We start from the raw sequence: 23,866 nt of genomic DNA on the forward strand, positions 1-23,866 counted from the left end.
AAAGGACCAAATGTGGCCCGTTTTCAATTGTGTTGGACCAAATAATTCAAAAGATAATATTTTGGACTAAAATCGTAAAATCGTCATATGTTGTGGACCATTTTGGGCCTTTACTCAAAAATTTACTAATAGTTTGAACATATTACATATCCGACTACTAAATTATTTTATTCTATAACAGGTAATTATAAAAAGATCACGATACTATATTTCTTTTAAGGAAAAATAAAAATAAAAACTCATAGAAGAAAAGGAAACGAAGAACAGAAACAGCTTCTTATTTTTCCACAAATGGAGGAGCCGATGCTAACAATATCCTCAATTTCACAAGGAATTAACAGCTTCCAGCCAAAATTCTCCGTTACTATGACGAATTTGATCGAATTTGATTCCTCTCCGATGATCTCACCGATCGAAAGCATGCATCGTGACTCGACATTAAGAAAACCTTTTTGGTTTTGGCATTCACCGTTTCCTCAGCTCCATTTTGATGGTAGATCTCAATTATCTCATGCTATAATAATCATTGATTGCCTCGGATTTCTTTCCCTGTCCACTTCCCCATATGCACTAGCAAAATGCGTTGTTTGAATTTTTATAATTATAGCACAATAGTTAGGTTTTGCATGAATCGGTCCAAGTATAGAGATTATCAAGTTCGTGGCTATGTATTGCGCCTAAAGGAATTAATTTTCCCCTAATTATGTGTTTGTGGTGAAAGCATGCTGCTAGGTTATGACTAATAGGCAAGTCAGTCCATCGCTTCTTTGAGGGCGAATGAACTGCAATGAGTAATTCTGTGTTTGGTGAGCCCAATCATATTCGGAAACTAAGCTAGTTTGGCTTTAAATCTTGTTTCTACATTGCTATCCTTGGTACCAATTGCGCATTATTGTTGATGAATACTGCCTACCATGTACATCTTTAGTTACACTCCTTAAGTTTGGAATTCAATTTATTGAAATGGTTATCGATTGATCCAATCTTTTTTCTTCGACAGTATTTGGTGCGTTTTGTTGGACCATAGGCGGTTTAGAGTTGAACAGAAACTGGAATCTTCATCAGAATGGAAATTTGATGTTTTGGTATGGACGTGCCATTTCTTGTTTCTGGTGGAAATGAATGTTTAGTTCATGGGCTAAGCAATTCTAGAACTTTCAATCATTCACGAAGGATGTGTAGTCCAGAAGTAGGCATGGTTTATCTAGTGAGTGCATGATTTCTAGAAAATCACTAATTTGTGGAGTATGTTCTAATTATTGGGGATGCTACTTTTAAATCTGTTTCTTTACCTCACTAAATATTTTGACAATAAAAGGAGAACATGATATTATTGATGTTATTTCTATTTTGGTTTCTTTACCTCATTAATATATATCCTGCATAACGTGATTTAAGTAAGGAAAGAGCAGGTCAAACAATAAAAGAATTAATAAATTTTTCCACGGCCATTCTATTTTTCAAAGTATTTGCACCAGAAGAGGAAAATATATTGGGCTATGTGTATGCACTAATTTTGTGGCTTGTTTCTATGCAGTACAATGATCTCGGTGGCTATAACCATTAAAAATTGCCATTTCATCACCTTATATATGTAATGACTACGTAGCACTGCAAATGTAGCAGCAAAGGGAGTTGAACCAGGTATGTATTCAGAACCTTAAAGTAGGAAATTTCCTCAAAAGATATTTTTATTGCTTCCTTGCTTGCGGCACCGTTAAATGATCCAGTTTAGACAAGGTGAGTATAATCTGCTGAGCAGTGAATGCAATACATTAAGAGCTACTTTTCTTGTAGGTATCCTGTTTTTCGGTGGGAAAGAAGAGACCTTTTTCCAAGAAAAAAAACATTTTTGAGGCAGTTGATTTTATTTTTGGTCGACTTTCTTTGTTGATATGAATCTTGCACCTAAAAGCATATATAATTCCCGGTATTCTCTCAAACAACACATTACCAAAAGACCTCACTGGGAAGGCCCTGATTTGTTTGAAATAGTTTGTGCAAACTGCTGCCTTTGTTTTCTCTGGCTCGAACAACTTAATGAAAGTCAGAAAGTAGTATTTATAAATTATATTTTCAGAGGAAAAAAGATGGGGCCTAAGCTTAGGTGAGCAGATTGATGAAGCAAAGCACTTCTGAACCTATGAACAGACTTGGGTGAAGTGGAGGTTTTCTTATTTCCTTCTCTTTATAATTAATCTTGTGTTGCAGGTATAACCGTATAAGGAGTTTGTTTTTGGTCACTAAACATTTATGAAGATATTTTTGTGTTCCCATGTAGACTTTTTACTCCTTTTTCTTTCTTGGTCACACTTTGGTTGGTATCTATTACTCCCTCCATTCCCGGAAAGTATGAACTATTTTCTTATTAGTCCATCCATGGAATGTATGAACTTTCTAATTTTGGAATAGTTAAACAACTTATGCCATTACCCCCTACACATCATTTTATTTACAACTTATGCCATTACACTACACTTCTAATGATGTGGAGCCCACACTCCACTAACACTATTTACACTACCTTTTATTTCTCTCCCACTTTACCAATTATACATTAAAACCTGGGCCGAACCAAATATTCATACTCCTTCCATCCGGCATTTGATGTCCCATTTTTGACCGGCTCGGGTTTTATGAAATTGTTTGACTTTATAAAAGAAAGTAGTATAAAAAGTTAGTGGAATGTGAAATGAAGCATTTATTGGGGGAAGGGAAACAAAGGAAATATGAGACATTTAATGGCGGACGGAGGGAGTACTTTTCAGTGACGGTGGTACTATTAACCTTCTCTGTTAAGTATCATATCAAATTAATTTTGCTAATTACACCTTCCAGGAAAGAGAGAAATAATCAAAAGCTAGCCCTTAGTAATTGAGGATATATGCTATCTATATATCCTCATGAACTCCATAACTAGTGTGTTCAGATTTTTAGATCTGTTTAATCAGCTCTGATGTACATCCTACATTCCTACTACATGAAAATTTTCTTGTTCATGTCCACTTCATGTATTAGAATTATCATAAAAAATCAGAGCTGATGAAACTCCTAATCTTTGGTTAAACATTAATGAGTTTCTATCCATAGAGGCCAGAGTTGGCCATGCTGGAAGGCACAGGTGGTTCTTTTTTCAGGCATTTGCCCAGGGCCTACCCTACTGTGTAATGCATAATAAATTCCGTTAGGACTTAAGAAAAATATCGTTCACCTTCAGACTGTTTCTAATTTTTAAAGTGAGCCACTAAGACTAAGAGTAAATTACTGATTGAGGTTGTTCTCTTTTAGCGGAAATTCCACCTGTTTTTTACGATTTAGTGTCAGTGTGCAATCTTTCAATAGAATAGTAGAATACAACATCAATCTTTTTAAATGCACCAGGTGTTCGTGAATGCCAATGTTTTTATGAAGTGAAATTCTTTCCTGATTGAAATCTTTTTAAAATTTAGTGCTATTTTTTTTTGTTTTGTTACTGGAAATTAATTACTTTATTTTGGTATTGTTACAATTAAAAGATGGCTTTTTTATTTTTCATGAGAAATAGACAGGCTTAATGTATTATAAAAATTTCCTTGGAACATTTAATAAGATGCTGAGTTTGCATAAGAATTCCAGGCAATGTTTTTGTTTCTATATGTGGCAGTTGAAAGCTAAGTAATTACTACATCCTATAGTGAGATATTTACCATAATAAATTTTGGGCAAAAACTAATAAATACTGGTTACTGTAGATCTGTGGATACATGACAGCAGGATTTTTGGCCCTCTCTCATAATGTCATTAGCTTATTAGTATTCTCTTTTAGGCATGTACCAAGTTTAAATTTGGAGTAAAAATAATATTTCAAATTATTGATTTTCTTTATCTTTGTAAAAAGGTGGAAAATTCAGTTCTTTACTCATCATGATTAAGTTAAGTCCTATTATTTATTTAGACAGATGGACTAGAACGGCCAGCCAGGTTTCTAGGTCCTTGTAAAGCATCTCTTGCATCAGAGCCAGATATGTATCCACATTTGAATTGTTGTGAAGTAGCTTTTTCTGTAACTAACTCAGGAAGAATTTCTTATATCTGCTACCAAAATACAATGTGCATTTAATACAGCCCCATCATTTCGACACCTGCTTTAATTGTAGTCTGGGATTTAGAAAATTCCATTTATTAAAACAAAAAACAAAATTGTGTTATCAAGGTGGTCTAGATTGTTCCTCCTCTCTAATTTTCTTTGTTCTCATTGAACTTGAGACAGATTCAGAGAGAAAAAAAATATTAGGTCTTGCAATCACTTAACCCTTTCTCTAGATGTTGGCTGGAAAAATTGATATGGAGACTTGTAATTGAGAAGATTTTTTAATTAATTCAGGTATTATTCTTTTTGTAAATCTTTATTTCTATGGTGGAACCTTTATTTATATATTTTTCACTTTAGATACAGCTTGAAATCAGCCCAGATCTATTTGATATTTCCTTTCTGATATATTTTCTTTGAAAAAAAAATTCTCTTATATTTATTTTAGTTTTTTTTTTCCTAATCTTTGTAAGTCAGATTGTTTATAATAGAGTTGTTGTTCATTGTAGTTATCTTCAAATATTAAATTATCTGAAAAGGCTACACTTGTTTTGTGTTTATTTATTATTCTCAATATATATTGAATTGAATATGTAGGAAAGGTTTGAAGTAGGCATGACCTACGGTTTGGATCTGGACAATGACATGCATAAGGTTAATTAGATTGCTCTAGTAGTATCTTGTTGTTTTATTTTGATGACCAGTATTTTGAAGTAATAAAAACATGAACAGAACATCAACATACTATATAATTTTGTTCAACGGCTTTGGTCAAGTAGTTATCCCAGTATTGAAGTATGCTTGGACTTCTTGATGATATTCCTTAAGTTTTGGATATTTCTACATTATAACTCACTTATAATTCTCAATAAATATATCAGGGCATTGGTCGTCCTGTCATTAATTCTATATGCCTTAAATTAGAAATCTGAGTATTGCAATGGAAAATTGTGATTGGTGGAAAGTTATTTGATCTTATTACATATTTTATCATTTTCATTTTCAATGCTTCACTGATATATGGCTATGACGTTTTCTTTCTACCAAGAATTCAAAAGTCTAATGATCGGGTTTTTACCGTTCAGCTTACAACCATGGGTAAGCACGCAAGGGGCAAAGGAAAGTCTAAGTCAACGAAGAATGAGACAAACCATACAACACCTAAAGCACCCGTTTCTAAGTATGGTTTGCCACCAACTTCAAACATCAAAGCTCGAGAAAGGGAACTGGAGGAATGTCTTATCCTAAAGCTTGAAGATTTGTACACTAAAGCCAAAAATCGGCTATTGACATTAGGGTATGACATGGCTGAAGTAGAAAGAGCAATCTTGAATGCTGGCTATGTTCATGGTCCAAAGGATCTTCTGAACAATGTTTTGACAAATACAGTTTCTTTTATTGAACAAAAAGTGAAGCCGCAAGGAAAAGGTTTTGGGGACATGAAGGAGTTGTATAAAGCCATGCTACATGCTCTGCTTGATAATGTCTTGCGTACTGAACCAAGGTTGCAAAGGTCAGATGAGATGCAAAGGTCAGATGCAATGTGGCTTCTTTTAACCAGAAAGTGGGGCTCTGTTCCATCAACCAGCATGCCATCTCATGACTTCGGGGGTGATAATGGCAATGGATGTACTAGTGAGAAAGCCCCATTTGAATTGATTATTGAATCTCCGTCTAAGAGGGTTGGGCTTTTGGAAAGAATCATTAATACGCCTGGATTAGCATCAAAAATAAGACAAGATTTTCCAATTCTGATGGCATCTCTACAGAGGGAAATGGGCACTACATTCATCAAGCAACAAGATCTGGAAAATGCAGTCTGTGAACCAATAGAAGGTTCAAATATTATGGATGCTAGTACTCTCACACTCCTAGAGGAAGTATGTGCCAAATGGCAGGAAAACAGCCCTAATGATCCAAAGATTGCATTCATTATTGACTTGATAAAAAGTATTAGAGACCTAGAGGAAAAGGTGAAGGTGCAGAAGAAATGGGCTCAAACAAAAGTTATAGATTCAGCAAAAAGGTTGAGTAAAGATTTGCTGGAACTAAAAATGTTGAAGCTGGAAAGAGTGCACTCGCAAGGCCTGAAAGATAAGAACCTTTGTGCCGAAAATGCATACTCATTGTTGGTCATGGAGACTGAACAAACTTTGAGAAATATGAATTGTGAAGCAAGTAGGGTGAGAGAAATAGTTAGAACTCTAGAGCTCAGCAAAGCACACATTAAGGCAGATACAGAAGCACTAAGACTAAGTACATCTGAGTATGAAAGCGATCTAAATCGAGTACTAAACAGAGAAATGAAACTCATGAAAAAAGTCGCCGCGTTTGGAAAACAGATTACCAGCCTCAGAGTTAATATTACTGAGGCGAAGCAGACGGTGTTACAGCTGCAGCACGATATTCTCCAAATCGAGAAGGAAGCTAAGGAAGCTGAGGTTCGTCATATTCATGAACTCCATATCTAGTAACTAGTATTTCTTAAGCTGATTTGGAAGATTTACTTGAACCATAAATAACTTGCAATCTTGCGCACAAATTTTGATGCTCTCTGTTAATTACTTTTCAATATCCTGTTTTTGTTAATTACCCTTTAAGAAACTTATTGACTTTCAAAAACTATCTTTTTCATTATAGTATATTCCATACTAAGCTTTGCATCGTGTTTGGCTGTAGTTCCTGATTGATTCTGTTGCAACTAGGCCATTTATGCATCTTAAAGTAGGTCATTGATAATTTTCCTCGGATTGCTCATTTCAAGTTCCAACCATTCCCCTATATCACATAAACATGCAACATTTTTTACATACATGCCAATGTGTACAGAATATGATACAAAAGAAATTAAAGGTAGTACATTACAATTTTTATGGAACACAATGTGTGGTTTTCATATACTGAAGGCCATATTTTTAGGGTTCTATTTACTACCAATTCTAAGAGTAATTTCTTATTAATCTCAATTTGTTAGAGTGAAGAGTATTGTTACTTTGATTTACCAAATAGTTTCTTTTTCGATTCACGAGTGCATATTTTATAGTATTTGTTATAGTTGTGAAATATGGTGCTGATAAGCTTTGACCTTTAGCTGAAAGCTTCTAAACTCATCGAATCCGTTGCATATTTTTCATGGTTACCTTCATATAAGGGAAATTTGTTCATATGTTTGAGAAATATCCATAAAAAGACGAATGCATCACCTAAAGAAGTATCCATATGTTACGATTAAGATTCTTTCTCCTTCCCTTAATAATTTGTCTTACAGCTCACTACTTTCTACGTGCATGACTAAAGAATCTTAATCGTAATTATCTAATGCTGCCAGTGTTTTGCTCCATAATACGGGAATCATACTGTCCTTACTTGATGTCTAGTATGATTAATACCCTAAGGTGCTACAGAGCTTGATGTGTGTCGTCAATCTAATGCATCCCTACTAGGCTACTAGTTTAGACCGAAAACTGAATTTGGGGCTAGCTTCTAAATAATTACTGGTAACGATGCTTGACAAAGCTCAAAGTGAGGCATAGCATCTCTGATGAAAAACAGACAACTATTAGACTCATAGCTTAAACCATGCATTGTTCCATCTCTACACTCTCAAAAAGTTTGAGTCATAAGTTAATGTGCAATTGTGCATCCACCATCATAAAACTCAAACTTAATTCAGCATAGCAAGTAATAATATTGGATATAAAGTAATTATGTAATTTTTCACATATTATCTCATATTAAAATATGTTTAGAAATGAAAAGATGTTAACAAACCATAAGGAGGTTTATTCTCTTATTCGAGCATTATTAGAGGTTCAGAAGTCAGAACTACAAAAGAATTTCCTTATCTAACTCATTACATGATTGAAGCTCTTTTTTTCCTTTTCACATGTTCGTAATCATCTTAGAGTTTGTCATAATCGCATAGATTTTGAGAGTGCTGTGACGATATATAATTGAGATTAATAATTTTATCGTAATGGATCCACAACCGTAACATAGCTGTACCTCCACAGAAGTTGTACTTAGATGCCATCTTTCATGCATTGTGGATTTCTTGCAATTTCTGATAGGAGTAGAGGTCCATGTCATTTTTTTTTAATGAATCATCAAAACCACATAATTAATAAGGCAATAAGATTTATTACCCAGTGAATTTTCCGACTATGCTGAACTTTATGCAAATGATTTTGTACTGAAAGATCAACTCATCACCAAGCTTAAGTTGTTACATAGGGCAGTTGTAATACTTTAACACTGTTTGTGTTGTGCACATGAATATTGTGCATTTAGGGACTATTTCTATTATCTTCTTTTTAATTTTAGGGTGGGAGAATATATGAGCAAATGTTAAGATTTGAAACTAGGATCTTTTCAATGCTTGGCTTTAATACAATGTTGAATGACAAAGTCGTCAATAACTGTCAACTGTGTTAGGAGAACGAATTGGTAACAAATAAATTGGATACGTGAAATATTACCAAAGGTGATTCGGTTCCTTTTCATTTCTAATTATCATAAGCGTTTAGGATTTGTGAAAGTCGAGGGAGTTAATAATGATAGTACTATAACTGCAGATACAAAATGTATACGTCAATTAAAGCTATTATTGGAAATTTAAGCAAGGTTTTGATTTTATTTTTATTGTTTCTGGAGAGTACAGACGGAGAAGAATTTTCTCTATTAGTATGACGTGTCCTAAAATGCCAGTATGCTTGATATTATTTTAAGAGTTTCGAATTGAGGATGGAAATAGATTAAAAAGATCAAATATAACCTTGACATTCATTCCCCAAATCTCTAGATATGACATATCTAATCTTCCTACTGTTTACATAAAAGTTTCTATAGTCTGAAAATTACAAATCTGTTATGTGCTGTAATTTTGTAGGTTGAAAGTGATTTTTAGTCTTTTATCTGATCTTGGCAGCTTGCTCACAAAACTTAAATAAACCATCTAAAATTAGCAATCCTTTAATTGCCAGCTGGCATCAGGTAGATACATTAATGCGTCGACCTTAATGTGTTTAAGACTCGATGCTGAAGGCAATGTCGTTGTAGATAGATATAGGTTTAACCGCCCTCCTATAATATTTGTCTTGTTAACCTCTCTACTTTTTTATCCCATGACAATTTACTAACATATATCATGGGGTGCGTTGTAATGCTAACTTTTCTTAAATTGCTAACTTCCTAACTCATCAATGCAGGATATTAAAAATGTCAACATGATGACATTAGCATGACAACATAAATTTAGTTGACATACTTATGTTATGTCTTTGAGTTGACTTTTAAAGATAGATGTCAATACAAAGACATACGTATATCACCTAAATTTGTGTTGACATACTAATATCACCGTCCTGACAGTTTTTAGATACTGCGTTGATGAGTTAGCAAGTTAGCAATTTAAGAAAAGTTAGCAATTGATGACACCTCCATATATCATTGACTCAAATTCTGCTTTTGCACTTGGCTGTCACCATTAGTTTTTTCCTTCCCCAAGTTCTTGGTATTGCTGTAAAACATAGAAGTTTCTTCCATTAAATACATGGAGTACTTTAGTTGGCCCTATTTGGAAGACATATCTCCTATTGAGGCTGCTTTTTTTTTTCCAGTCTGGTGATAGGAATATTTGGCATGCACATTAATAAATTCAGATTTGCTGAGTATTCTTTATCAGCTGGCATGTGGTTGATTAGTGTGGTGAAAGTCATTGGTTTTGTTGAGTATAGTTTATAAACTTTCCTTTCGAGCATGACCTGGTTTACGATTTTGTTGAGTATGTTAATGGCTTACAATCTGCTTCTTAATCCTTTAATTGTTTTGGTAGATCAAACATATCTTTGCTGTGAATGCTCCTCTTTCATGAGCGTGTGCAAGGGACTGGTCGCCTTTTACTCCCTATAGACTAGCAGTGCTTTTTTCATAGGAATGATTAGATTCAATAGTTTCTAAGATTAAGTTCAAGTTCATTTTCAGATATATTCTTGTGAGCTGGTCGTAGTTCCTATTTGTTTGCTATTAACTGACACTTTGGATTGGCTTGGTAAATTGTTGGCAGAATAGTTATCCTTGTTCATATGTTAATTCATCTGATATGCACGGACTAGACTCGATGGGTTTTGTGTAGGTATATATATAGTACTACATATATTTGATTGACTTCTATACATTTATCCTTAGAATAAAAGGGATATAAATAGTAGTAATAGATTTAATAGATAAATACTCCAATATAATGGGAGTAGTATAGGAGTATATCATATTACACTATTGTCCCTAAATTAGATATATAATGGGTATACAAATGAAATAACCTGTTTGTTTTAATTTCGTATATACTGTTGATTAGGTTCTCTTTCTATCGTTCAATGCAGTTTCAATGTATGTGCAGCTGAAGTTTGAACATTTTTTCCTTTCACTGAAACTGCAGGAAGGATGGAAGCAGGAAGGCAGGGAGAAGGAGCAGACGATTGCTCTCGAGGGCACGGAAGCTAGAAGGGCAGAGGCACATAGAGCCTCTTTGAGACAGGAGCTGGCGGAACGTCGTCAAAATGCTGAGATTGCCTTGAGGGCGAAAAAGGATGATATCCAGAGGCTCGAACAGGAGCTGTCTCGTGTGCAAATGTTCTTTCAGATGTCGGTTGTGTCATTGGAGGGAGACAAATTTTTATACAATGGTGTTGAGATACCATCTCTGGAGAAGAATGCTCCTAGTCAGTCCTCGAGGCGCTGGACCTGTATGAAATGCTCTACCAATGATGTTTCTATCCTTTTTCTGCCGTGCACCCACCAGGTGCTGTGCGCATCCTGCCATGAAGGGCGCACCAGCAGTTCGATGGCTAAACAACGTTGCCTCTTCTGTGGTGCGGATATTGAGCAGAGCATCAAGTGCTACGGCCCGACTTAGTAATTTATCGTGGTTGCAGAATTTAATAAATAAACAGAAGTATTTTCTCTGGTTTTCTGCTGGCAGTTTGGATTGTGTTTGATCAGATATTCTGCTTTCTCTTTCTGCATTTTCTGTTGAACTTATTATGTTTGAAGTGTTTGAGAACTCATATACCTTTGCCTTATTTCTTGATTTTCAACCTTATATTATTATTCTAAGTGTTCCTCACAATTTTATGAGTACAATTTATAGTTATATTTCTTGTCTGAAACTGAAACACATGAATAGGTCTGCCAACTTTGTTAGTTCTAATTTTGAATCTTGAGTTCTACACTCATCGAAACAACATGCAGCCCAAATTAGTGAATGTTTATCTTAATTCAACTTTTTTATAATCTTCTTATATTTATGTTCTTTGGATACCTGAAGTAAGTCTCTATAAAATTATTAGCCTTGGGCCAAGAATTGTTTTCAAGTTACAATGGGCTTTTATAATTTTGTGAATTATTAATGATATAGTTAAGTTATCAACTTAATGTGGGATTTTATTAATTTTGTGAGATAGTAAAATATACATACATTGATGACTTAGAGAATAAATATTGTTTTTTCCAGCAACTAGAAAAGAGTTGAATTCTCTTTACCAAAAAAGAAAAAGAAAAAAGAGTTGAATTCCACCAAGATTTATATTTCAGAAAAAAGGCAACAATATAGATTCCTAATAGTATTCAAGATTCGAGATACTAAAAATAATCACAAATTTTTGCGACAAAAGTATACACTTCTTTATATTTTGAGAAAATAGGCAACAATAGATCCCATAAATTTGCTTTCCATAATTATATTGTATATTTTTTGATTAATATTTTACGTATATTTATATCCTTATATTATACTTATTTCACATAATATAAATTTTTTGATACATGTATGTACATTTCTTTAAATAATTTAACAAGATTTCCGTATTTATCAATTCTAAAAAATATACTTACATAAAATCAAGATTTGAATATAAAAAAAGTGATAATAATATACTAATACTAATGGCATGTAAGAAGTGTATATATTTTTAAGAAATAATTTTGAAATCTCAACGCATTATTAAAAAAAAAATGTATAAATCTTAACGTTTAAAATGCTGATACCTCCTATATAAAATACATCCACGTTAAACATTAAGTTTTACTCCACTTACTAATTTAGTATTATTTGTATAAGAAATTCACCAGTCACATAAAACCATATAATGTAGACAGTATATTAAGTAAAAGGAAAGACCAAAAAAAGTTACTAGAGAAAAACGCTAACATCGATTCTAATAAATCCAACGGTAATTAAATGAAAACGCAAAAATTGATTCTAATAAATCCAACACTAAACCATAAACCACCACTAACTCTCACTGCCAACCATTCCCATACTCATACCCATACCCATAACCCCCCTCCGCCGGAGTAGCTACTACCCGCCTCCGTACCCCACCGCCGAGCTCGTTACTCCACCTGCCCGAACCCCGTGTTTTGCTGGTAATCCACCTGCCCCGAATACTGCCCCTCGCCCTGCCCGTAATAGCTCTGCTGGTAGCCAGAGTTGTGGGTGGTCGGGCGAGAGCTCATACTCGGGCTCATGAGGGGCAGTGATGTTGGTGAGGGATAGACGAAGTTGGTGTAGGCGTTGGAGCCGTGCATGGACCGGGCGGCGTAGTCCTAGGCCATGGCGGCCGTGTAGATTGTTTCGCTTAGTTGTCTTCTCCTCCGCGTCGAATATCCGTGCACACTACTTGCCTGTCCTCTTCTCCAAATCCACGCCCTTGTATCGGAACTGATCGTTTGATCGACTCATTTTTATCACTTCTTAGAAAACAAGAGTCCAGTGTTGTGTACTTGTGTTTGAAGATGTTTGTGATTCAACGGGCTTTATATAGAGAGATTGTAGGTTAACACAATTTGGTAATTATGTGAAAAAAATAATTTATTTTGGGATGGAATTTTATTATCATTTTGGAATGAATTACTTTTGGAATGAAATCATTTTAGGACATAATGTCTCGATATAAGTAATTCTCTTATATTTTTTCCGTAATTATATTTTGCCTAATACTATAATCTAATGTTATTTTAAATAGATTTTATATGATTATGTTATGATTGTTTCATCTAATATAAAAGTACAGTACTTCCTTTAGATATTCAAGGTTTCCATATTTATTAATCTAGACGATTCTAAAAAATATAGTACTTGCTTACATACGATCAAGATTTCATTGAAAACTGCATGTTGTTCAATAATTGTAATATTAGTGTATAGTTTTTTATTTAGACATACAAAAATCATAACTTAATTTTTTAAATAAACAAATACTCCATGGACTAGTTTTAATAATATAGTTTCCTTTTATAATTTTCTTATTGATCATAATCTATAATATATATTTAACTTTCTTCCTATTAAATTCAAATAAACTTTCTTCTTACTAAATTCAAACATTGAATTGAAAAAAAAAAAATCTCTCGAAGCATAAAGAATTAAAATTAAAATTATAAACTCAATTGTATTAATATATCACATAACCAAAAATATTAACTATATAGCTTTAAAATATTATATAGATGAATTAAAAATATGTAGAGAGACTTCTCTACATTATTTTTTCTCTCACTTTACCGTTTCTCCACATTAACTATTTATTATTATTTTTACAAAACGAGTGCTCAAAAGTAAATAGGACTGCTAAAGCGGGACGGAGGGAGTACTATCATTTTAAGAAAGAGATATTGGTCCCTAAAATCATGAACTTTGGTTAAATTTGTTATTTCTCACGAACTTTGAAATTGGCCTAAAATATCACAAGCTTTGCATTTTGTTTATTATATTTTCCAACCCAACCCAACTCAAGTAACATATCTTCGGTGAAAAACTTATTCTACGTGGGGACCTGTGAAATATTAATGATATTGTAGACCACTTTTTAAGTTCATGGTAAGGATGATAAAAAGTCACGTAGAAACTACAATAATTTAGTAATTGCGTCTCGATTTTTATGTCCTTAAAAAAGAAGTTTTTTGTAGTGTATCGACACGACTGTTATGACTTACATGACCTATTGATTGGAAAACCGTCTAATTAACTAAGTTATACTCCCTCCGTTCATGAAGTGTTATCCAGTTTTGCCATTTCAGTCCGTCCGTGAAATGTTGTCCACTTTGCTTTTATCCATTTTTGGTAAATGGAGTCTACTTTCCAGTAACTCAATACATTCACATTCTATTAGAAAACTAATAAATGTGGAACCCAACACTAACTCAATATTAACGAGGACAATATTCCGTGGACGGAAGGAGTACTTTATTTATGCCACATTTGAGAAGTTTTTTGAAGATGATTAATAATACAGTAATTCTTTATATGCTTGATGACCTCAAACCCTCAATATAAAATTAATGGTAGAAAAATGTCTTATGAACTAACGTAACATGCACTTAATCCCACCATATTTGAGAGTTACATGTAGCCAAATATCCGCAAAAAAAACCATTCAATGCATTATACTTATTATATAAGCTGATGGCATAACAATCCATAGATATAAAAAGATAAACAAAAGCCAAAAAAAAGTTATAACAACTTGAGAAAAACACACATTTCAAACCGACACAAATCCATCACTAACCACTCAGAACCACCCAAACCCGCCGGAGAAGCTACTCCTCGCCGCCTCCGCCGAATCATCCACCCCGAAATACCCGGCGACATCGTATCCCACCGCCGCGTCCATGCTCCGCCGCTGCTCCGACAGCTCCAGACACCTCATGTCATTCAACACCCCATGTCCCATTTCCGACAGCACCGGCGGCTCCCCGGCGTAGCAGCCGCTCGTGATGTCCGGCGGCAGCGGCGGTAGCTCATCCTCCGCCACCTGCGGCCGGTACTCCACCTGCCCGCTCCCCGGCCACGCGTCCCCGGGCAGCTGAAAACCCGAATTCTGCCCGAAAATAATTTGACGGTGGCCGGAGCTGTCGCCGGCGGCGGAGGAGAAGAGCATGGTGAAGTCGGAGTGCTCCTCGTCGGGGGAGATGATGGAGGTGACGGAGGAGCCCGGTGGCATGTCGGAGTAGACGAAGTTGGTGCGGGCGCGGGACCCGCGCATGGACCGGGCGGCCCGGTCATAGGCCAGCGCGGCCTCCTCGGCCGTGTCGAACGTCCCCAGCCAGTGGCGCTCCTTGGTCGTCGGGTCACGTATCTCGGCCGCGTACCGGCCCCACGGCCGCCTCCTGACGCCGAGAAACCGGTTAGTTGAGGAGGACTGGTCGCTTTGGGCTGACGGTGGGATCGGTTGACCCCCTTTTCTCTTGCTCTTGGAAGGGGAGGCTTTGCTCTTTCCCTTGCTATCCATTTTGGGCAGTGTAAGAAAAAGAACTGACAAAGATTCAGTTACGATCAGTGTTGGAATTGGAAAGTGAGATTTTCTGATAGTGATAGACAAAGTAGAGAGAAATGTTCTAAATGTTTGAGGATGTTTTGTTGGTGCAGAGGGTTTATATAGGGAGGTTGTGACATGTGAGTTAACAGATTTTGGTAATAATGAAATAAAATGAAAATATAATTAAGCATGGTTTTGGGAATTTAATTAGTAATGTATAAACTATAAAGGGAGTAGTGGAACATGGAGCTGCTTAATTAAACTAATTGGATTGACAATCACATGACACATGCATCATTATTAGGCATATGCATCTCTGAATCCCATGCCATTATATGCTAATCCTCACCTATTTATTTACATAAATCAAATATTGTTCCTCAATAATTAGATTAATATGACAGGATTAATGATTTAGGAACTAGGTAGCCAGCAACGTGCTGGAATAATAGACGATGAATCGCATCTTAATTGGTAGTAAAACATTTTTTCATCTTAATTTGTATTAACAATAATAACATGCTTGGATAATAATTGATCTTCGACAATATAATAACTTTTGTTCATTCCAAAAGATTGTGTGAATTTGGGATAAATCAATCTCAATCTTAAAATCGGAGCAAAATAATATTTACATAAATATCAAGTTGATATGCTAACTCAAAATTTGGTAATTCAAATCCTTATTAACTAGTGATGTGCTAATTTTTGGTAGAAATTAATCTTGGTCACAAAATCATTGGGAGAAATTAATCTTGGTCACAAAATCATAGCATAACACAATTTACATAAAATAAATTGATATCCTAAATCAAAATTTGGTAATTCAAAACCTTATTCATTGAAGTCGTGATCCAAGAATTTGGGCACTTGATGTACCTAGATTTTTCTAGCAAAGCTTTTGCTCTCTCTTGGCATGTGAAGCTTCATTCAATGTCTAATCATAAGAGTGATGGAAAAAGGTGATAGTATCATAAAATCATGATTGTTTGATTGTTAGAAAGAAAATATATGGTGAGATATTCATATATTAGTTGTCACATATTGAAAATCTATGTTTAGGGTTTGGTCGATCTTCATGAATTAGGTATGCTCTAACAAATTGGAACGTATTTAGCCTTTGTAAAATTTGACAAGGAATCAAAGCGGACTCTATGCTCGAGCCGAATGTGCCGTCTAAGGTGATATGATATGGGTGATCATATTGAAATATTAACAAATACTACGAAATACTCAAATGTGAGAGATATGTTGAGATATTCATATTTGAGTTATATTGGTTGATTTTTCTTTACATATAAGGTATGCTTCAATTCATGACCGTGAAAATATGACTACGCATAATTAAACATGCATTTATTTTCTCTCATGAAATTACAACTTTTAGCACGTCTTAAAGAGGAGTGCAACTTGATCATTACTCAATTCTAAACTATGTGATTCAATTATGATTTGAATGGGATTGTATCAATCATTGGGCTCACTAGCTTAATCATTCTCGTATACTTCAAACCAAATGTATTTTGCTTATCTAATGCCCTTTTCCGCTTATCACATCATGTGACTGGGCGGCTTACTTTGTTTTCATTTTTTATTAATTACATAAATTAAGTACTAGGAATATGGGCATTAATTCAAGGTCACCGTCTTATAAAGGAACAAAATTATTGATATATTATGGGAAATGATATGTCACATGCTTTATGTGATGACCAAGCTTATTTAGTAGTAGTATACACTTTTGTTATTGTTTATTCTGTTTTATATACTAATTGTTTGTTCAGTGTTACAGTATTTAGTTTGATTCTAGGTATCATCTTTTCCATACTTCGAAAGAGGATCATAAAAATTGACCATACGAGAAGATTGGATAGTCTGAAACTTAGTCATTTATCATTTAAATTTTAAAAAATGCGGGACAAATTAAAATATTACTACTACTAAACTTCGTGATTTTATGGACTCTTTAATGTTTCTTTATACTCCCTCCGTCCCAAGATAAGCATTTTATTTGGGCACGAGATTTAAGAAATTGATATTTAAAGAGTTAAAGTAGAAAGGGAAAGTACGATAGAGAGAAAAGTAGAGAAGTAAAGTGATAATAAAGTAGGTGGAGAATAAAGTAAGAGAAATGATTTTTTGCTAAAAATAGAAATGACTCACTTATAGTGCGACATTCCAAAAAGCAATATGACTCGCTTATCTTGTGACTGAAGGAACATATTTTATTTCACGGTTGAATTCTCATGAGATAAGGCATAACCCCTGGATTTTCTTGGTAACTAAACAAACCATAAAACAAGAGAAATCAAAAGAGTTAATTGGGTTCCATGTGATGACCCTTTAAATTCATTTTTATGATTAAACAATAATACGTACTACCTAACACATAGCCTAGTCACACACACAATTAACACTTTACATGGGTAATTCATGTTATAAAATGGGTTGGATCATGCATTACACTAACTACTAATTAACTGTGCAAGATTCACACAAATAAAGTCACAAAACAATGGTTATACTACTAAAATATGTGTGTTCAACTTGAACGTAAATCACTACTCCAATAATTGAGTGTTTAATTTAGTCTAATTTTATTCAACTTGAATTTTATTTTATTTTCCAATTTCAAGGAATAAAAGTAGATAACTTGTAATAAATTGAGGCTATTTTTTTTTTTTTTGTCTTTGTTGATTCTTGATTTTGAGCTCAAAGTGATTACTCGGTCAAAGCAATCGATTTAGCGAGATTAGATTATTGTGGTCTAAGTATTCACCAGCATGTGGTCTCTAAAGTGAAAAAATTCTGCCCAAAAATGCTCGAAAAGATCCATTTTAATGTTGTTTTAAAGTGGAAACATGAAGTAAACTTCCCAAATTTGAGGAACATTGTTTTTCTGCTATCCAGCTTAAGTCTGTGAACACACAGGAATTTCAGATTTTAATTTAGCTCATCTATAGTTTTTTTTAACAAATTGACTGATAAAATCATGAAATTTGATCAAATTCTAGTCGTTATCGAAAAATTTATGATGCTTGAATTTTTTGAAAGAAGACTACGACGATAATATTTGGTGAAATTGCATTTGATATGATAGTAGAAAAATCATACGTGGATGCCACCGCCGAAAAGTTAAACAATATCGTCTATTCATAAAGAAAATATCATCTGGTTTTCAACAATTATTACATGTAAACGAACAGATATTTTTGTTGTAGGATGATTTTGAACAAATCCAAACTTTATAATTGTTTCGGTTCTTTGTTAAGTTGTTGGGCATGCCAGAATTTAACTGAATTCCATGATTTTCCCTACAATTTATCCTTTTTCCATCAAGTGTTGAGATGACTATGAGATTGCTTCATAGTTTAAATTCATCCGTATGTATATATCGCTTGAACAAATCTACTAATTAGTTCAAGCTCAATTTTGAATGTTGAATTTACTTTTCTTATGAAAAAAGATACACAAATTTACTCACATAAGCATTGTACATTAGACAAAGTTTTGACTCTATGTTTATAGGACTTAGTACTTCTTTGTGGATAATAGCTCTAATTTTGATCAAACCTTTTTTGATTACCAAGATATTCAAACTAGCTTAACACCAATTTGCAATATTAAAATGTCTTGAATCTGTGAATTGGCTCCTCAATTTTCAAATGTTTGCATGTGATTTTGCAAAAAGTGTAATGCAAGCATTTACTAGGAAGATGCACCTACTTAGTAGCATAATGCACCCTTGATGGATTGACCATCTTATTCAATCAATTGTAGGATACTATACATAATCTTTGTCTACTTTCAAAGACATTTAATTTAATTTTAAATTAAAGATTACTTTTTATTTATTTATTTTCAGATGTTGTTAGTATTTGTTATTGATATCAATTGTGACTAGTTTGGGGCATGTTCTAGCACTTTTGCCAAGTAACTATTGTGAATTCTTTCACTTATGCTCTTTAATCGATGTTACTACATTACTAGTAATTAGATTGTTAATGAGAAAAATTCACTTTAAATTTATGACTAAATATAACAGTTTTAAATAGCATGCTAGTACAATACAATGAAGTGGCAAGATATTGATATTTCTGCCTATTAGCGTAACATGGGACGCTTTTAAATTTTGAAAAAACAGTAGAGTGACTCGGTTTAAGCTAAGGTTTAATTGTCGTTTACCTTCTTGCTTTCGTGATTGCCGATCATTCATGTTCTTGTGTTGCTTATTTTTGAATGTTTTGCCTTTGTGTATATGTGGTATGCTCTTCCTTGGTTGTGTGTGTATATGTGGTATGCTCTTCATAGGTTGTGTGTAATTATGGGTCTCGTTACCTAAAATCAGCTAGTTCTCTTCAGGTATAATGATATCTCAATCTTAGGCATCACTCTCGTAATTTGGCTGAATTCTCATCGTTTCTAAATTTCTAAATTCCTAGTTGCCAACTGGTGTAGAATATGGTGTTATTAATCGTAGGTTGGTGGATGATTTGTCGAGAGTTATGATTATGGATAGAAAGATTGCTTTTAAATACTCCCTCTGTCCCTGAATAGTATGGACAATTTCCTTTTATGTCCGTCTCCGAAAGTATGAACATTCTAATTTTGAAAAAAAATTCTCTCTAAAGGAGTGGAACTCATTATCCATTAACAGTACTCTAATTACTTTTTTTGTCTATCTCTCTCTTACTTTACCAATTATGCATTAAAATCTGTGCCGAACCAAATCTTCGTACTTTTGAGAATGGAGGGAGAATGTATTTTTTACTTATTTTTTTTATACTACTGAGAATGGAGGGAGAATGTATTTTTTACTTATTTTTTTTATACTACAGACTTGCTATGCTGCTTGCTAATCTTCGGCTTTGAACATTCCTTTTTGCATTAAAAAAATGATTCCATGGGCCATATCTATTATCGTGCGAAAAAAAAAGAAAGAAAGAAAACTAGAATATATGAGTCCCAAAAAGAAATTCATGTGAATTTGGCTTACTTATGATTTATGAACTTAACTACTAAAGGAAAGTTGGGGAAATTGGGGCCAGAGAAAGAGTGTTAAAAGACGCGATGTTGTCCTACCAAATGGTGGGTAAGACTATTTGCGACTTGAATATCTCAATATAATATGATTGATTAATGGCACATGTTGACTATGGCTTTCGTTTTCCCCGCTTCCTTAGAGAAACTTTAATTAGACCGGAAAACAAAAGACAAATGATTTGCACGTGCGGTGAATAGTCACACTTAGAGTGTCCACTATAGTTGGCCGGGCCAAGCCACAAAGTGTGGTCAGGGCCACCAAATAATTTATTTTTTCATTTTGTGTATATTTTAATTAAAAATGGGTATATTTATAGAATTTGTGTAGAGGAATGGGGTAAAAAAATGTGTATACTTATAGAATTAAAAAAAAAATGAAAATAAGGAGAGTCGCGGCTCGTGGCCGCTGCAATAGGAGAGCCGCGGCCGGGCCACGCGAGTGGCGTTCTCGTGGGCAACCCCCCGCCACAAATGCCCATGTTTCGCACTATAGGGAGCCGCAGCCGGGCCACGGGAGAGCCGATGCTCTTACTTGGTAATCAATACGTGTGCATTGTGTCATTTTGATAAGACATTTTTTTAAAAAAAAATATTAAAAGATACTCCCTCCGTCCCGTTTTAGGAGTCCCAGTTGAGTCTAGCACATATTTTAAGAAAAAAGTGTTTGAGTGTGTAATAAATAAATGTTGTAGTTGATGTTGAGACCCACTTTTAATTGAGTATCCAATAAATAAATATTGTAGTGAATATTGGAACCCACTTTTAACACTTTTTTATTAGTTGTAGTGGATGTTGGGACCCACTATTAACACTTTTAATACTTTCTATGCATTTTTTATTAATTTATCACAACTGGGACTCCTAAAGCGGGACCCCAAAATTAATTAACTGGGACTCCTAAAGCAAGACGGAGGGAGTATAAATATTAAAAATTAATGAAATTTTAATCTCATTGGATTAACACACTTGTTAAACATAGTATAGTGATAGGATATGTAGAAAGACCAAAATAGGAAAAACACAAATTGGAAGATAGACGGAGTGAGCTATTCATATTCTCTCCATGCACGAGACCACGACACAACATCTCATTTTGTCATTTTAATACATCAACAATGATAATCTCATTTATATTTTTCCATTTTAGATACGTTAACCTTACACTTTACTAAATCACTCATATTTTTCATTATAAAACCAGTACGTGGAGTATGCAAAAGTGAGACACGCATTTCACTAACTTTTTCTACTCACTCTCCTTCACATTTCTTAAAACTCACACCGAGTCAAAACAGGACACCAGTGCTTTCATATCTCCATCACAAATTCACAATCATTTCAATTCACAAATTATCAACTCTCACATTAGTCGCCACATACATTTACCACAATCCACACGGCTAAGCATCGGACGATTGAAATATCCGTTCAATGTCTGTAATGGTGCTCCGAGCATCACCAGTCTCCGAGCCATCCTTTTGGCCAGACTCCTCCACCTCAACCTGCACGGATTCATATTCAGCAACCTCATGGTTTTCGTTCAGATCGAATCAAGACAGGGTAACAGATATACGACTGCCAAGATGAAATTTCATCTGCAGATAAGTTGTTTATGTCAGCACTTAAGCATGAAAGATTACCAAAGTGGCTTTAAGATCACTTAGAGCAGCCTCTAGACGCTTGCGGCAGTCGGGAACCATCATCCTAGATTCAGACAGCACATTTTCCTGATACAAATGTGTAAAAACACAAGTCATATAAATGCAAGAGAGAAAGAGCACAGAAGGATCATATTTTATCCACTCTGCTAGAAATATGTTTAAATTCAATCTTGAATTTCGATTGTGAAAACATCCCTTTTTATATTTATACCATTAAATGCAAATACAAAGTAACATGTTTAGAGACTAAAACTTGATCTAAGGCAATTAAAACTCAACAAGCCACACACTGTCATGACAAACTTTGCACGTTAAATTTCTCGATTGCAGAATCGACAATTTTACCACGTTTCAAGTTATAATGTGATTGCAGAAGCACCATCACAAATAGCATAATTTAGTAACATAGTCTAGCTTGTGTACAAATGTTTAAAATGGAAAGAAATCCGACATTACATTTCATTTAGAGACAAACAGGGCACGACGAACCTGCTGTTTGAGATCATATGGATCAGCGCCTTTTGCCTTCATCTCGGCAGTTTTAGCAGACTCTTTTTCAACCTCTTTCTCGTAGGAGTGAAGCTCTTTCACAATCCTCTTGCATGTCAATGTCTTTATGTTCAAGTTCCTCAATGTCGCCATCGTTGTGCAAATGTATGTCTACGCTTTCATCATAACAAGACTGTTATATGGTGAAAGTAAAGCTGGTGGATAATATTCATCGTTCTCAAGCAAAGTAAAACAAATAATAGTGGCAAAACACATCATAGAGAGATCCAGTGAGAATGGTAGTTAACTCTTATTGAATCAACTTACCTATGCAAACAGATATCTATATTTCCTATTGAGAAATTTGATTGAACAAAGGGGGAAATTGACAAAAATGAAAAATGGGACAAAACTACAAGTTGAGCATAAGAAGAAGAGGGGCAATTTGTTTTATAAATAATTGATTCACATGTCATGATCCTGTTTGAGTAGCAAATTACTATGTTTGTGTCTGGCCATGAGCTGACCAACCCGACACCGGCCATGAGGCGAAATGTACTGATTTGGATCGAGCACTGGGCTACATAGACCATCAGGCAAAACATTCATAGAACTTAACAGTCAACAACACTAAACACAACATCAAACTTTAGAAAATAAACACAAATTAAACTATTGTGGTTGCATTTTATCAATCATATCCATAATGTCAACAACTAGGAGGAAATCAAGACTAATTTCCAAAGGAAAACTACATGAACATGAGCACAGTCCATTCAGACATCAGTCCTAAGAGAATCAAACAAGCAGTCAAGAATCACAAGGCTATATCATCAATCAATATAGCAAGAATTCAAAATTCTTATAAAGATCAAATCTTTTACATTGTTCCATTTTTCCCAGATCCTTCATTTCCTTATATTCGTGAACTTAGAAACATTCGTCCTTTAAAGTCGAAAGAATCGAAGTTTACACGATTTTTCAAAACTAAACCAATGTTATTGGAACAGAGTGACATACCAATCAAATAAACAAAAGTAAGAATGAAACAGTGCACAATTCATATCTTAAAAACAGAATCAAGAGTCTGTTTTCCCAGAATAGCCAGAAATTGAACTAATTACCTGGTGTGTGAGAGTGTAGCGACTGGACAGAGTGAAGTATGGGTTTCTCGGGTTTTTAAGGGAGTATTATCGGGCTACTGGGTCGGGCCGGATCTTATATTCAAGCTCACACTACCATCCACCCACCGGGCCGGCTCGGTCCATGTATAATTTGTCTGAGGT

At 34.5% G+C, this 23,866-nt stretch overlaps 2 protein-coding genes and 1 pseudogene across 9 annotated transcripts; 1 reads left to right on the forward strand and 2 right to left on the reverse strand.

Moving 5' to 3' along the window:
• Positions 1 to 233: 233 nt before the first annotated feature.
• Positions 234 to 11,176, forward strand: LOC125213408 (MND1-interacting protein 1-like). 8 transcript variants are annotated; one of them, XM_089067584.1, is made up of 7 exons: positions 234 to 493; positions 1,001 to 1,207; positions 1,538 to 1,644; positions 1,798 to 4,363; positions 4,667 to 4,723; positions 5,155 to 6,510; positions 10,506 to 11,176. In XM_089067584.1, the coding sequence occupies exons 5-7, from the start codon at positions 4,685 to 4,687 to the stop codon at positions 10,980 to 10,982; spliced, it is 1,872 nt and encodes a 623-aa protein (XP_088923710.1). In that variant the 5' UTR covers positions 234 to 493; positions 1,001 to 1,207; positions 1,538 to 1,644; positions 1,798 to 4,363; positions 4,667 to 4,684; the 3' UTR covers positions 10,983 to 11,176. The 8 variants fall into 8 exon arrangements, with proteins under 8 accessions (XP_088923710.1, XP_088923711.1, XP_088923707.1 ...); XM_089067585.1 differs by having other exon boundaries at positions 2,081 to 4,363; XM_089067581.1 differs by having other exon boundaries at positions 1,001 to 1,085; positions 1,538 to 4,005; positions 4,303 to 4,363.
• A 3,379-nt stretch (positions 11,177 to 14,555) lies between these two features.
• On the reverse strand, positions 14,556 to 15,435 carry LOC125209482 (ethylene-responsive transcription factor LEP pseudogene; annotated as a pseudogene).
• Positions 15,436 to 21,695: 6,260 nt separating this feature from the next.
• On the reverse strand, positions 21,696 to 23,863 carry LOC125216037 (tubulin-folding cofactor A-like). Its single transcript, XM_048117640.2, has 4 exons — positions 23,705 to 23,863; positions 22,581 to 22,751; positions 22,071 to 22,157; positions 21,696 to 21,932 (listed from the first exon to the last, which is right to left on the reverse strand). Exons 2-4 carry the CDS (start codon positions 22,731 to 22,733, stop codon positions 21,831 to 21,833), a joined length of 342 nt encoding a protein of 113 aa, XP_047973597.1. The 5' UTR covers positions 22,734 to 22,751; positions 23,705 to 23,863; the 3' UTR covers positions 21,696 to 21,830.
• Positions 23,864 to 23,866: the final 3 nt, after the last annotated feature.

The sequence above is a fragment of the Salvia hispanica genome, chromosome 3 (genome assembly GCF_029641045.1).
Source record: "Salvia hispanica isolate PSC_SH4W2 chromosome 3, Shi_PSC_v1, whole genome shotgun sequence".
NCBI lineage: Eukaryota > Viridiplantae > Streptophyta > Magnoliopsida > Lamiales > Lamiaceae > Salvia > Salvia hispanica.

Coding starts and splice junctions, on each gene's coding strand:
- LOC125213408 (XM_089067582.1), top strand. CDS start 4,685: ATGACCTACGGTTTGGATCTGGACAATGACATGCATAAG. Junction 4,724..5,154: donor TGGACAATGACATGCATAAG/GTTAATTAGATT, acceptor TTTACCGTTCAG/CTTACAACCATGGGTAAGCA. Junction 6,511..10,505: donor AGGAAGCTAAGGAAGCTGAG/GTTCGTCATATT, acceptor CTGAAACTGCAG/GAAGGATGGAAGCAGGAAGG.
- LOC125216037 (XM_048117640.2), bottom strand. CDS start 22,733: ATGGCGACATTGAGGAACTTGAACATAAAGACATTGACATGCAAGAGG. Junction 22,158..22,580: donor CATATGATCTCAAACAGCAG/GTTCGTCGTGCC, acceptor CATTTGTATCAG/GAAAATGTGCTGTCTGAATC. Junction 21,933..22,070: donor GTGATCTTAAAGCCACTTTG/GTAATCTTTCAT, acceptor GAATCCGTGCAG/GTTGAGGTGGAGGAGTCTGG.